At 36.0% G+C, this 14,957-nt stretch overlaps 2 protein-coding genes across 2 annotated transcripts in view; one reads left to right on the top strand and one right to left on the bottom strand.

The window, feature by feature from the left end:
- The window catches only part of LRTM1 (leucine rich repeats and transmembrane domains 1), a 16,855-nt gene extending 8,201 nt beyond the window's left edge, over positions 1 to 8,654 (top strand). The window contains exon 4 of the mRNA XM_014307575.1: positions 8,600 to 8,654. Within this exon, the coding sequence (XP_014163050.1) occupies positions 8,600 to 8,654 (55 nt within the window). The remainder of the gene's footprint in view (positions 1 to 8,599) is intronic.
- Positions 1 to 14,957, bottom strand: part of CACNA2D3 (calcium voltage-gated channel auxiliary subunit alpha2delta 3) — a 385,100-nt gene that overhangs the window by 69,444 nt on the left and 300,699 nt on the right. Inside the window, exons 21-26 of the mRNA XM_031058245.1 lie at positions 13,603 to 13,662; positions 13,353 to 13,450; positions 12,315 to 12,408; positions 10,626 to 10,721; positions 9,363 to 9,484; positions 8,729 to 8,809 (exon numbers count right to left, since the gene is read on the bottom strand). Coding sequence (XP_030914105.1) covers positions 8,729 to 8,809; positions 9,363 to 9,484; positions 10,626 to 10,721; positions 12,315 to 12,408; positions 13,353 to 13,450; positions 13,603 to 13,662 — 551 coding nt within the window. The remainder of the gene's footprint in view (positions 1 to 8,728; positions 8,810 to 9,362; positions 9,485 to 10,625; positions 10,722 to 12,314; positions 12,409 to 13,352; positions 13,451 to 13,602; positions 13,663 to 14,957) is intronic.

The raw sequence follows: 14,957 nt of genomic DNA, 5'->3' as shown, positions 1-14,957 counted from the left end.
GATGTTTACACGTCCTCCCTCTCAGAGGGAACATTCAGCCGGATTCACTCAAAGCTCCATCCTTGCTCTCTGCAGAGCTCTTATGCCATCAGAGGAAATCAGAGCCAAAACTATTTGAATATCATAAGTTTAGAATTCCACAAATATTTTGAGTGTGCAGAGGTAGTTATTTTAATGGTTCTTAGAAATTATTTTAAGGCAATCAAGAGAGATCAGGAACTCCATTCACCTTTTCCAAGACTAGATAAAATACATTTTAGGCTATTTGTGACAGACATCTCACGCATGCCCTAACTGTCCTCAGTGACAGGGATAAACAGCCATGGCCAGTGCAGAAATCAGCATTTTTTATAGTATGGAGGAAAAAGGCCACGGAACAATCTGCAACAAGGGCAAGGGGAAGCTGTGTTGTGGCATTTGGAGATCTGCCCTCTCCTTCCAACAGACAGATTCTGAGACCAAGCTCTGTAGCTGTCCCAGTAACCGCCTCGACTGAGTAATGGGCTCTGTGGCAGGAGTCATGTAACCCTTGCTCTTATCTACTTTGTAATAATTGCAACCTAAATATTAAAGCTCATTCCTACATCTGTGTTACTTTCATGTCCAGAGAAAATTAAGTATCTCAGTCTTAATCTAAATCTAGCAGATATTGAAAACAATCAATTACTGTCTGTCATTTCTTTCCTTTTTTTTAACTGCTAAGTACTTCATATCATTATTAGGCTGTGTTCATTCTTCTCTGTCCTTAACTAAATAAACTGAGCTGTTTCAAATTTTTCCTCCAAGACCACATTCTCCAATTTTTTTTTTCCTCATGCATTCCCTAGAGCCGTTTCAGTTCTTTCACATTTTGTTTAAAATGTGGTACCCTAGACTGGGAACATTGCTTCAGTTGAGACATCATCAGCACAACAGTTTTAGAATATTTCTTTTTTTTGCAATATCCTAATATGTAGAATATTTGTATTAAGGCTCTTTAATCTGATCTCTTTATGTTTACTTTTTTTTTCTTGTAAATATTTGGTAAAGCTTAATGAATAATCTAATCTACTTTCAGAACTAAGTCATTTAAATATGTAAATCTACATTTTTTTACTCTTTTATCCATTTACTGCCACAGCATTTTGCAAAGCAAAACACAGTTTTTCAGATACAGAAGATGGAAATAAGACAGGATTGGATCTTATTGCCCATTGGCCCAAAAATTAGTTTGGGGCCATGCCAAATCACTGTTTTTCCACAGTGACAACCTAAAATGAGCACAGTTGTACTCAAAGTGTAGATCCTGAGATGAAAGCTAATAAACTTCCAACTCCAGAGAGATTTCACCCTCAATGTTTCTAACAGGCTCAGACACAGCAGCACAGCTTCCATCACAAATCACTTCACACTTCTGAAATTTTCAAGCAAAAGAAAAGCAAGAATTGACTTGAAATTTCCTAGTCAGGAATAACCCAGAACATTTTTTCCTAGTCCTTAAAAAAATCAGACCTAGCACCAAAAACCCTTCAGACTTTCCTCATTGATCATCATTCACATATTTTAAAAAAAGAAAAAAGAAGAAGGAAAAATGAAAATGAGGGAGAGTCAATGAAAGGCACAACATTTAAAGAAACTCATTCTGAGTCACATTGAAGATGCTTTGGGGATTTTCATGCACACACAAGGCTGTAAATTGATAGGGAGTTCTGCCAGAAAGCAAAGTATTAAGTATTTCCATTAGTTCCCTCTGCTGTGGGAACAGAGCGAGCCAATCCATGCAAAATCTGATTCCATACTTTCTAAAATGCTGTTTCCCAAAGGAAAAAACCAAAAAAAACACCTCTCAAAACAAACAAACAAAAAGGAAAAAATCACAGGGAAATTCTTCATTTAATGTTTATAAGCCTGTATATTATAGTTAACATGGTAAAAGTGTTTGTAATTAAGAAATCCAGTAATTTCCAATGATAAGGTAATAGCAGAAAATGAACAGAGAGAAGTATTGATTCAGTTATTTAATAAAGGTAAAATATTTATTTTTCAGTAGAGGAAACAGAATTTCATCTACTGATAAGCAGAAATAGAAGACACAATTTGTTGTTGATAAAAATTATTGACTACACCAAGTGGAAGACTGAATATAGGGAATCCTCACACAGAACTGCCCTTAATTTATAAAGCTTAGCAATGGACATCTGCCACTGAAATTATTTGTCTGCACAGATTTATTTTTTAGATAAAGGATCCTGAGAAAGCTTTGTTGTCCTTCCAGCAATCTCATGAGAGTATTACAGTAAGCACAGTATTTTTTTCTAATCTCTGTGAAAAACACTCTTCCCTAAAGTCAACAAAATATCAGGACATGCTCCTCTGCAAGGCATTTGCAAAGGCAGGGAAAGCACACATATTGTTGCATTCCTGCCTTTCATATAAAGGCTCATCATATTGCTTTGTTTACAGAAAAATGTTCTAAAATTTCATTTTAGAACAGAAATTGAAGACTATAATACATCAATGTTCTTTACAGGAAATGACCAATAGCACCTATATTGAAAGACACAAAGTTTAAACTGCAACATAACTGTTTGCCATATTTGTCTTTCCATTGAGAGCTTGCAAAAAGTCAATCAAAATTCAGCTTCATTATTCTCTAGTAATACAATGTCCAAACAAAACCTGAATCTCTCTTCTTGAATATCAAAGCAGCACGTTTAATGACACTACACATAGCTTATTTCTGATTAAAAATTAACAGGAAAATAACAACCATTACTATAATCTAACTTTGCTGCCCAGGAGACAAGGACACACAGGCTTTAGTCAAGCATCCAACAAGGATGCCTGCTTTTACAACTTGGATCTTTTCATTTGGCCAAAAGTGGCATAGGAACCACAATTATCAGAGTCTTGGTATGTCCTGAGTTTGTATTACCTGAAGTGTGGCTTCATGTTCTCCAGATCATGGGGAAAACGGGCAGCAACAGCAGCCACAGTAAACCACAGCAAGGGAGAAGGTGTAGGAATCAGAAGCCCACAATAAATAAACCAAAAATACAAACTTGACACCTCTCTCCTTTCTCCAGTGGAAGCTATGGTTGCTCTCTCCTACTGATTGCAGAGGGATCCCTCTGTATTTTAGGGCTATGGACACTACATGGTCAACTTTTTTGCAAAGGCTGTCATCCTCATTTCAAGATAAAACACATGAGAAAAAACACTGTTAATGTTTGGAAATATAGTCCACTGAAGGGAAAATAAATTAATCAGTTCTCAATACCTTAACTGGTAGCAATGAATTCATATTTATGATTGCAACTTCAACCTTGTGCAGCATTACTTGAAGTTATTATCCAAAGGACCCAGCTCATCTGCTGCCTTGTTCTGCTTGATCTGCAATCAGGGATTTATTTTGCTGGCAGCAGAATTGTTTAGCAAAATGCCTCTAAAATCTGATTGCTGTTAGATCACAAGGATCTTCCTCCTCCACAAATGATGTAGAGCTGAAACCCAACTGACCAACCAACAAACCCCAACAGCAAAGCAGAAGTGCAGAAGCAAAGAGCAGATGCTCTCTGCCATTTACATATTAACTGGGATACATCTGTTGAAGTCCTGCATTCTCTAAGCAGCAGTGCTGAGAAAAGCCCAAGAATTAGATAAATACAGGTTAAATTCTCAGGTTAACACCAGCAGAGAACTGCCTCAAAAAAGCAGATGCACTATTAAACTATTCCACACACTGATTCTGTGTGGTGGAATGAACTGAGAACAAATGCACATGAATGTAAATGTCTGAAATGTGAAATGTCACTAACTTCAGCTTCCCTGTTCAGCCATGGAAAGGGACAGGACTTCACCATGTGCTCCAAAGCATCCAGTGAAGGAGTTCGTCTCTCTCCACACTCCTCCTCCAAACCATCTTCCCCAAGCAATTTATCCCAACATGTGAGTTGCTTAATGTTAGGCTGTACAAATACACATCTCAGTTTTCCTAAAGCTGGAAACATTAGTCTCTATACCAATATTAGATTTATGAATACAAAAACAATATTCATAATGAACAAGAAACTCTGGAAAAACATGAAGTCGTGGTTTTCACCAAAACATGAAAAACATTTTGAGGGATTTGCTAAATGCTACTGCTGAATATTATATTCTGTGGCTTATAATGGGGAGTAAAAGTTAGGTAAATCACTCTCCTGCCTGACAAGGAAAGCATCTATTTTAGAATGCCTCAAAAATTTGGTTGGTGTGTCATTATGATGACATATTCATTTTCCCCTAGGCGTCCATATTATAATGCAATTTTATAGATGCTATCATAAATTTTAAGGACTGTATATGGCATTGACATTTGCTTGAATGTTCTTAAAAATAATATGAAAGCAATACATGTGAAAAAAATAGGAAAAAGACATCCAAGAAGAACAGAGCAGATGTATTTGCTCTATGTACTACTGTAACATCAGCAGATTGCAGTATTTATGGAAATTTTACAGCATCTGTCACATATAGAAATATCAATAGTTCAAATTAATTTTGATTAAGGACTTGAGAGTCACTTTGTGAAAAGAGAGATGTGCATGCAAACCCAGCTTAAATTAATTAAAAAAAAACTCCAGATGAAGTGTTGAGGTCATATAGATAAAAATATTAACACACCAAAAAAAAAAAAAAGGGAAAAGGGGGTGGAAAACAGTTTTTGTACATAAAGGTACATATTTTCAGAAATAAGGTGCACATTTTCCCCCATGAATTTTTAAAAGAATACTCCATACTTAGAGTCTAGGTCAGTGGAAGTCTCAGTTACTGAAAATCTGGTATGTTCATAAATTTCCCTTTTAAGCTGATGTCCTGTAGAGTCTGATCTAATCAGGAAGAATGAACACCTGAAGTGTGACCATCCTCAATATGACTGATTTGTATTTTAAAAGTAATATGAGATTTTGGATCTTTCCTAATTTCAAGGCACAGTTTGACTATCTTAAACAGCAGGATCATTCCTCTGGCCAGAATAGAATCATTCAAAATTGTGTGCCATTTCTAACAAATCAGTGATTAAATTAAGTCCTTACTATTTCTTAGCTTAGCTTATGGATATGAACTTAGAAGGAGATGCTAAATCTTCAAGCTGACCCATTCAAATACCTGAGGCCTTTTAGCTTTTTGACTGGGAATATTTAGCATGGAATAACTGAATTTATTGCTATACTAAAGTTGGGTCTTAAAGTTATATAAAAGGGAGAACAAAGAAAGTGATGGATGAGGTCACTTGCAAAAAAATCTCTCTCTAACCAGGGTTTGGAGAAAAAAATCCTTGAATTTGTATATGGGTTGGTTATAAAAATAAAGGATCAAGTTTGAAAAGTTAAATACTGGAAAAGTTAAATGCTGGATCATGGCATTACTTGGAACAGTTTCTTTGGGAGAATAAAACACAGTATTCTTGTTTGCATAATGAGTATTTTTGGTAAGAGCATTTAAAATCCCACTGTCAGTGAACAGAAGAGGACTGACTGCCTTTGCCTCAGTTTCAGTAACACTCCTATACCTGATAGAAAGAATTGCTTATTATATATTAAACATAATTTAGTTCAGCTTTGTCACCCAGAGGATCATTAATGTTCCAGGAATCTCACAAAATTTCAAGATTGGGGTCTGGGGCCGTTCTCCTATTTTTAGTTCTTGTTAAGAAGAAAAAATTCCACCATCTTTTACTCTTCACTTTGTAACTGAGGCAATTTGAAGATGCTCAACATTTCAATGTAATCTTGATATAGAAGACATGGCCACAGAAAACACTCAGCTAAAGAAATTTTGAACATAAATGTGCTCAAATCTAAAGAAAGCCCTGCCTGCAGTACTACTGTCACTTCCCTCCTGCAACTAAAGTGAACAGAGCAATAAATATGATGCTACTACACTTACATTAAAGATTTATGTACACACTTTCTGTAGAAATTTGCATACATTTAAGTAAAAAGAAAAAAAAAAAGAAAATCACAATCTCAATTGCAAGAAGCAGGAGAGGTTTTAGAAAAAAATACATGGGCTTTTTGCCAAGAAGCAAAGGCATTCTGAAAGGGAACTGGTATTAGAGGTACAGATGGTGAAACAGCAGCAACACTCAATTCCTCTGTAGTAACAGTTGCCAGACTCACTGATTTCAGGATTTTTTGCCTATTTTATACAGTTGAATCTTTGCTATTTGCATTAAGCCTTAGACTTTTATATGAAATCTGTTATACATGATGGGTTTCCAAATAAAAAACACAAAACCTCAACAACAAACAAAAAATCCCACTACAAACAACAATAAAAGAACCCAAAATAAAACAAAAAACCCAAAACTCAGTCTATGGATTTTACAATAAGAGTTGGTTTTGTTCCTTTTTTGCCCTCTCATGGGCAGGAATAACTCAGTTTTCCATTTTATAACAATGTTCTTGTTTCTTTCTGCCAGATTTAAACTCTAGTAGTGATCTGCAATAAACAACATTCTGGCACAGCTTAATTTTCAGTCAAATCCCTCTAGGGAACAGAATGATTTAACATGAAATGTGTATCCCATCCTGCTGCTTACTGTAATCTACTCAGACCAAATGGGGATAAGGAATACTTACTTTACACAAATTAAAATGAGATGTTTTGGCCAAATTTGAACTCCAATGGAGGCATTTGAAAACATTACCCATAATCTTACTTTAGTCTCCCAAGTCAAGCTAATAAAAACTTCAAACTTCTCCCATTTATCACTGCTCCAGTTTCTGCCTCCAAATCCATTTTGCTTAACACAGAATATTGTCAGCCTTATAATAAAACCTAAAAATTGAACTACAGGCTGGGTACTTTTTTGAAAGTTTTCTGAGGGAAAGTAGGACTGACAAGTCACATTCATGATCTTAAGGAGAACAAGAATACTGCATGCACTTCTTTGTCTCTGAGAGGCTGTAGCTGGGCCAGTGATACTTTCATAGAACAAAGTTTGTATGGACCCAAAGTGAATTCCGCCCAAAAAGAAAATCACCTGAAAACATGCAATACAAGTGGGAAAGAAAAAATTATTCAATACAAACTTTTAAAAATGCTTCATATTGTAAACAAAATATCAAGCACATAGTCTTTAAAGTTTACAGAACAAGAAATAAAAAACCACTGATATGCTTCAGAGTGAAAGTACTCTGCTCTTGTCCTTCACAGCATTATGATTTTACAGATACCATGGAAATCTTGTCCATGCTTTGGCATTCAAAAACTTTCAAGACCCTGTGTTTATTTTAGATAGAAAGTATGGGCCCCAAGCAATTTTAAATGTTCAATAATAAACAGAATTACTGGGGGAATGGCAACAACACCTGCTTTTCTCTTTTACTATTACTAAAAAACAAACAACCCCAAAACTTGTTGATGGTGTATTAGAGATAATAACATGTGATACCTGCTCAAAGTTAAAACCAAATTGCAAATAATTGTGAGAAAATAATAAATATCAGGATATCTACTAACCGTACACATTTTAGAGATGATGGAAAACGTCATGATGAAACTTTTTCTAACTCCAAACAACTGAGAATTCTAGAAATAACATCAACTTTCTTCCATGTACAGTGAAAAATCTCAAGTACATCTCCAGCACTTTGTAGGTAACTGCATTGACATTAGTTTATTATGCTATTTTATGCTTTAACAGGAGTATGAAATCAAAATTAAGATTTCATGAAATGTTATAGAGGAGTTCAATAATTTCTGAAGAATGCATCTTGTGTATTGGAGTCAGAAAGCTGCTTTCTTATTGACCTTCTAAAATCTTTTCTTATCAGTGGAAATATTCTGTGTTTGAGGAAATATTCTATTCTGTATTTGAGATTTCCCTTTTTTCTGGCACATTCTTGTTCTTTCAGTATTGCATTCACTGCATCTTAAATAGTATTTTAAATACAAGAAAAAAATTAGGTGGTTCTTGCTTTTGCAGTAAGTATCTAATTTTTCCTGAGATAAGAGAGCTTGGATTCTGGCAAAATAAATCGTAAGGTTTATCAAAATTCTTTCCATCTTTAAGGTCAGTTACCATGGGGAAGTAGGAAAAAACTGGTGAGATAAGCATCTGAACTTGAGTTAGGAACATCCAACAATTTCAAAATTACTTACTCTCATTTTGAAATCAGTGTGTTTTATCTCTATTCTGTAGCTGTCACGCTTCACCTTTTAGTCTTTAGGTACTGTTATACTCTTGGCTGACAGACAGTAGAGCTTTGTTATTCAATTTCCATGCTCTGAAGAAACCACATCTCTGATAATCTACACAAACTCACCACATTGTATTCTGTTATAAAACAATCCTGTTATAACAAAGAATTTTCAAATTTGAAGCCTGGGTGGAATATTTACACATCAGATAGTCCTTTCTTATATTTTCTTTTCCTTATCATAATAATCTGATTTATGATGATATAGAATTCTGTCTACCAAAAATGCTTTACAGATAATAGTAATTTCCATAAAGTCAAACTCAATAGCTCACAGGGAGGTTTGAGAGTCAATTAATAAAGGATCAAGTTCTTGGGGAGAGGAAGCATTAAATGCTCTCCACACTTAGAAATCCAATTATATTTTACAGGTGCAACTGCTGCATCTTCGTCTCTCTTAAAAGATTTGATATCTACACGTGCTAACCCAAAAGGGAAAGTGAGAAACTCATACACTGATTTTAAAATGTAACAACACGTATAAACTAAAACAATTGTACCTGCAACCACTGGAGATTTCCTGTCATCCAGAAGCTGAATAGCAGTACTGGCTGTCACCACATTGCTCTTGTTGGAAGTCTCTGTGGGGTGTATTAAGGGGGGAAAAAGAATTGAAACAATCTATTGCAAAATGAAGAAATTTAGGGTTTTTTTTCCCCCTGGTTTTAGATAACAGTCTATGTGGATGTAGTGTTCAGAAAATAAAACAGGCAACATCACATATGCACAGAAGATACTGGCACTGGCATTTTAAATTCCCCAGCAAAAACAAGCTTAAAACACTGAAATGAGCCATCAGATTTTGCCTCCCCTGCTAAAAGGGGCAGTGAATGTGACAACTGGCAGGGCTTTTCAATAATGTGGACATTTACTATGTTGGACTTGTGCTGCTTAAAATACTTGTTAAAATGTAGTCCTACCTGTGCAAATACTAAATGAAAAGTGCCACACCACACTTTGTGGTTTCACTGGCAACCCCATGAAACACGCCTGGGTCAAAGTAGCTGCAAATTTCAATGCCTATTTCAGGTCAATATTTGAGATCAGCTACAAAGCCCTCTCTGTACTGACACTCTTGGGATCCTTTCAGCATCATGCATGGTTCAGAATCCAAGGAATGACAAAATTACAGACCTGTGCTGAATGGGATTGAGTAGACAAAGCTCCCAGGTATTTGTTCAGCAGCTCTTCTGTACCAGAGTGGAAAATGGTCAGCGTTAAAAATGTTCTCCTTATCTTCAGCTGTCAGGAAGTCTCTTGAGAAAAAAAGAGAGAAAGAAAACAATTATTGTTTGTTGCATAGCACATAATGGTTTCTAGCTTTGAAAAAAGCTAGAAACAAAAAAAAAGCAGCAATCTTTCACGAAAGAAAATGGTTTAGCATGATTTTTCTAATAATACTTGCTCAACAAAAGAGTTAAATTTAGTTGCTGATAATTATTTGTGACACACAATAACTTTTGTTGTGAAAGACAAAAAAGCACTAAAACCAGTACCTCTAAGTACCACTGAAACTGTTTTTACTGATTTGTATAAATAAAAAATGCTTAAACTAAAAAGCCTTTTTCTTTCAGCACAATATAAGAACTGTGAGCTGCACAAGGTGGAAAAGGCACTGGAGATTTGCTAGTCTGTTACCACTGGCGTTCACTCTTAGGTAGTGAAAAAAGGTAATTTTACAGCCTATGTTCAAAATACAATATAGGGGATGGTAGTGGACAACCAAATACTTTATTCCTCAATAATTTCCACAAATTCTGTCTGTTGATAGAAGAAAATGTATGCCAAGAACAAGTATAATGCCCACTCCATTGTTCTCATTTTCTGTGACAGTAACAAATTGTAGTGCTGTTGATGTCACCTACTTGTACAATATCTGTCCTCAGATAAGCCCACAGAACTTTATATTCAATCAAGATAGTTTATCATAAATATCAAACACAGATTTTCTTTTATCTGCATAATACCTCCACTAGATTCCATGTTCTCCAAGGAAAATGGGAAACTCTTGTATGATGAGGTCTCCTGATTGCTCTTTCACCCATTCCAATTCTGTCCCTTGGCTTCACTCAACACCAAAAATATTTTCCACAAAAATGATGCAAAATCCTTGAAATAGCCTAGAGGTATTTGTTTTCAGGTGGTGTAGTAAAAGGCATAGCATGTTTGTAATTTCTCTGAAGAGAGATGTGAGGCTGCAGGTGTGTGTGCAGGAAAGCAGATTTATAGGCTACAGGTGTAAAATAGTTCATTGGTCTAAATGTTCCAGTCAAAGAAATAATTTAAGGGATCCCTAGGATATCTTTCTAACTTGCTCTGTGTGAAGGCTTCATAAAATAGACTATTTTTTTTTCCTCTCTTTTCTCCCCTGGCAGCCAGGCGCAGTTTGTTACTCACTGGTTGGTCAGCTGCTCTGGCCCCACAAACAGGTTGATCCGAGAGAGCCCAGTCCGTGTCCCAAGGAAGGCAACTTCCACCCCCTTGTCAGAGTTCCTGAAACGCAGCAGAGCACAAGCAGAGCCAAAGCTTCAGACAGCAAACAGATAAAGCTGCTTCACTGCCACAGAAAGCACAAGTGTACACGTCTTTAAGATTATGCTATGCATAGTTCCCTTATTTATTGATTTATTTTTAAATGTTGGTTTTTAAGTTATAGTCATCTGGGTTTTGAATAGCATGCAATGTAGAATTGCTGTTTAGACTGAGAATCCCTAAAAAGCCAAACACAATAAATTTTGTAGGATTTGTAGGAAGGAATTATATGGATAGAATAATAGAATAAAAAGGTGCGGCATAGCTACATACAAACTATTTAATAACCAGTGACACATAGTGATTCTGAGATGGGCAGGAATTCCAGGTCTTGCTCCCAGTCCATTCTACATTTCTGTGCTATATTTACGCTTCAAGTCATAGGTGTGACTATTGCTCAGGTAAGCAAACATTTTAAATCAGGCAGCTGAGAGTTAAACTTAGCTGCCATCAGGACAGGCTTTAGCCTCTAGAACCTGGGGAGAAAAGCCATGGCAGGCAGCTCAAACTGAACTCCTCTGCTGCACTGTTATCAGTACCAAGCTGTTTTAAAACAAATTCTTGCATGGCTGCAAGAACTTCAGTCCCATTACCACAAAACCAGGGATCACAGCCACTTTCTTGTTTCATTAATGAGACAGGATGAAGCAAAGTCAGAATCTGAAAGGGCTTCAAAAATCTCCTCCAGGAATCATTCCACAGCTGTCCTTGTGCTTTGGATCTGTTATTTCATTCTGTAGGATGACACCTTGCACCTCTCAATGGCCACAGTTTATTAACATGCAACAATTTCTTATCTTTATCTTTCCAGAGGAGGCTGGATAACTCTTTGATAAACCAGATCTTATCATGTTGCTTTTATTCATTCAGTAGGAGTACATGCTGTACAGCAAAGTATTTTTAATTCAACTTTTAGAAAATTGTTGAAATTTAAGAAAATCTAATCAGGATAATCTCCCAAATTGCCTTCCAACCATTGTATTTCATGCAAACTGCCAAGCATAACACCTGTTTACTCCAATATGGATAAAATCTTGTTGCTTAACACCTTAGTATATCATAGCACAAATGAATAAATTAGAAGATATAAACCCTGAAAAGGACTGGCTAATCTCCTGACTCTTCCTAACAGGAACCTAGATCTCAAGTAGTTCTGGAAAATAAATATATCAAAGATTAATGAAATTATTTTCCAGTGCAAGTTTTTCTATATATAATTTATTCTGAGACAAAGTACCAATTGCATCAATAGTTTTGGTAAATTTTGCATTAAATTTCCCAAGTACCCTTTGTTAAAAACACACAGAAGTATAAGTTACAATTAGGGTACAATTTCACCAGTTTTATTGTGGAAATTTCAGCTAATCATCATGACATACTCTGTAAGATAAACGCTTCACAATGAACTCAAACTTGGTGGCATTTAGGATTACAGAGTTAGTGTAATATTTTCATGGATATCAGGATTTGTAAGACACTCCACCAGTTCATTAACATAAATAATAAAAATAAAGCCATGACTGATGAATAATGATGGACACAAAGATAACTTACTCTGATTTATTCAATGCTAGACTGGTCCAATAAGCTTCAATTGGTGCACTCACAACAGCATCAAACAAAACTTCCTGGATCAATTCTTTATCACCTACCACAGAACAATAAAATCAGTAAATGTATGTGCATATAAAGACCTTTTTTAAATTACTAAACAATAGGTTTTTCTTACATTTTATTTTATCTGTGACATGCTTTCATACTTTTTGCACTACAAAGCATTTACTACATAATATTACGCTGTATTTTACCACAATGCAGTTTTTCACATATAATTTCATTGCATTACCAACAATTTTAGGTCAAAACCCAATGACACTCCACTTCATGTAACTCATTCATGTGCATATTATCTAATACTCATGTCTGCATGTGCCATAAGGTTATAACAAGTAGGTCTAGTAAGAGTCACAAAAGCTCTGCATTTCTGCAAACATACAGAATATGCACCTATCTGAATTTTTATTCTGCTTTGCAGTTCAGAAATGCTAATTACATATGCATCCTCCCCAAAATACTCATGAAATATCAGATATATTCATTAGAGGCATGATCCAAGAATTGATTCCCATTAGTCCTGTTTAATTTATAGAACCAGATGGGGTGATAATTTTGCATAGTACAGCTACACAATCTGAACAGAACTTGAATGTTTGGTACAGGCACATAGTTTACTGTAAAAGTCTAAAAAATTGTATCATAATTAATACTACTAATAGTAATACATAATTAATTCTAATAAATAATAATATCTTTATTGATACCCTGAAAAAAGCCCAAAACCATATGAAATTGCAACATCAGCTAAGCGATCCTATCACTGGTTGAACTGAGTAGCTTGGCATTTTGTGGAAGGTTAAGTATGACAGTTTTTGGCTGGGATAAGCCTGCAAATCCACGTTTAACCAAGTACTTGCATTGGAGCAGGGGCTCCTTCCCTGGTTGGACTAAGTAGATTTGCATTTTGTGGAAGGTTAAGTATGACAGTTTTTGGCTGGGATAAGCCTGCAAATCCACGTTTAACCAAGTACTTGCATTGGAGCAGGGGCTCCTTCCCTGTGAGGTAGCGTCTGATCGCTTCCAACTGAGTCATCTGCCGGTGCTCAGGGTGCAGGTCCGTGTTGCAGTAGGACCTGTGAACACGTTGTCAAAACAGTAAAAAGTTATATGTACAAGAACAATCTTTCTTTGTCTTTGAACATAAAGAATTGGGCTCTGCAAGCACAAACAATATGAAACCAAGGAGGGTAACAGACACTAATTTCATGCTTTATTTAAGGCTTACCATTCGTCTGCTAAAGATACATCAGGGTGTTCTAAATCATGTAAACCTGTAACAGGAATAATAATGGGTTATTTAGGGAGAAGTCTGGGTAACAGATGGTTATTTGCATACACTCCATAATATAAACCCTTCTTGGAAAGTGCATTATTACCATAATGAAATAAATCACAGTAAACTATGTTCAAATGCACTTCAGGGTCTAACAAACTGGCAAAACTAGTTAAATCAAATCTAAAACTGAAAAGGTATTAAAAAAAATTGTGCTGATATGTTTAACTTATGTGAGTTTTCACATAATATATTTAAAGTTTAGAAGATAATTTGAGCAAAGACAAATGCAAAATGGTGACAGACTCCTGTTCATACTCCCTTGTTCTCTTTGGCCAGTAAAATTCTTTATGATTTCTCATTTCATGTGAGCTGTTCTCCTCTCTTATAAAGAAAAAATTCATTAAGGACAATTCCCTCAAAACCTAAGCACACAGCCCATGAACACAAACAATTTATGGGATTGTTCAGAAAAGGTTTTTTGTACTAACAGGTCACACATATGCTTGTAAATAAGAACTATATCATTAGTTATATAGCACAATAAAAATGTACTTTGGCAATTTTAAAATCTCTTAAACCACTTATCAATAGACAATAAGCAAATAGGGTTCAGAAGGCAGCATCTGGGTCTAACCCCCTGGAGTACACAATGAACAAGGGCAGAGCAACCGTGACTAAGGAGGGCAGGGAAGAGAAAACTGGAGCTGAAACTGTGGCCCCTGGGGAGGACAGTGAGATGAAGTGAGAGAGACTCAGTGAAGGTAATAGTGGGAAATGTTACGGTTCTGTTAACCCTTCTGGGGGTGCATCTGGGACTCAGACTGCCTCAGATGGGTGGCTGGATTGCAACAGGGATGTTGGGAACAGTCTGGGGAGGGAATAGCTCCAAGTCTCCTGTTTGCCTCCTTTGTAGCTACTGTTTAGATACTTAGTCCTCAAGGCACTTTTCATATCTCTCCTGAGAAGAACATACTCATGCCCCAAAATACAGCCAAAGAACAAAGACCTGAAGGAATTAGCTGTCTTGTTTAGGAGCACTGACAAAACAAGAAGAGTCGGAAATAGACTTCAGCATAAAATCTGAAAGCATTCCTCTATTGAAACATTTTTCGCTCAGCAGCTTCTAAAATTTTCAACCTTCCCTGCAACATTCTGAAATGCCTCCACTCTTCCTTCATTTTCAGAAACCTTCTTCCTAAACAACTTTATGACTTGCAGTTGACTCCTCCACTCATTTAGTTGGGTACTTATCAAAAAGCAAAACCAAGGAACAGCTCTTTCCCCGAGTACTTCTACTACTGTTA

This window comes from Geospiza fortis, unplaced genomic scaffold, assembly GCF_000277835.1.
Source record: "Geospiza fortis unplaced genomic scaffold, GeoFor_1.0 scaffold78, whole genome shotgun sequence".
NCBI classification, from domain to species: Eukaryota; Metazoa; Chordata; class Aves; order Passeriformes; family Thraupidae; genus Geospiza; species Geospiza fortis.
This window is presented reverse-complemented; position numbering and strand designations above follow the sequence as displayed.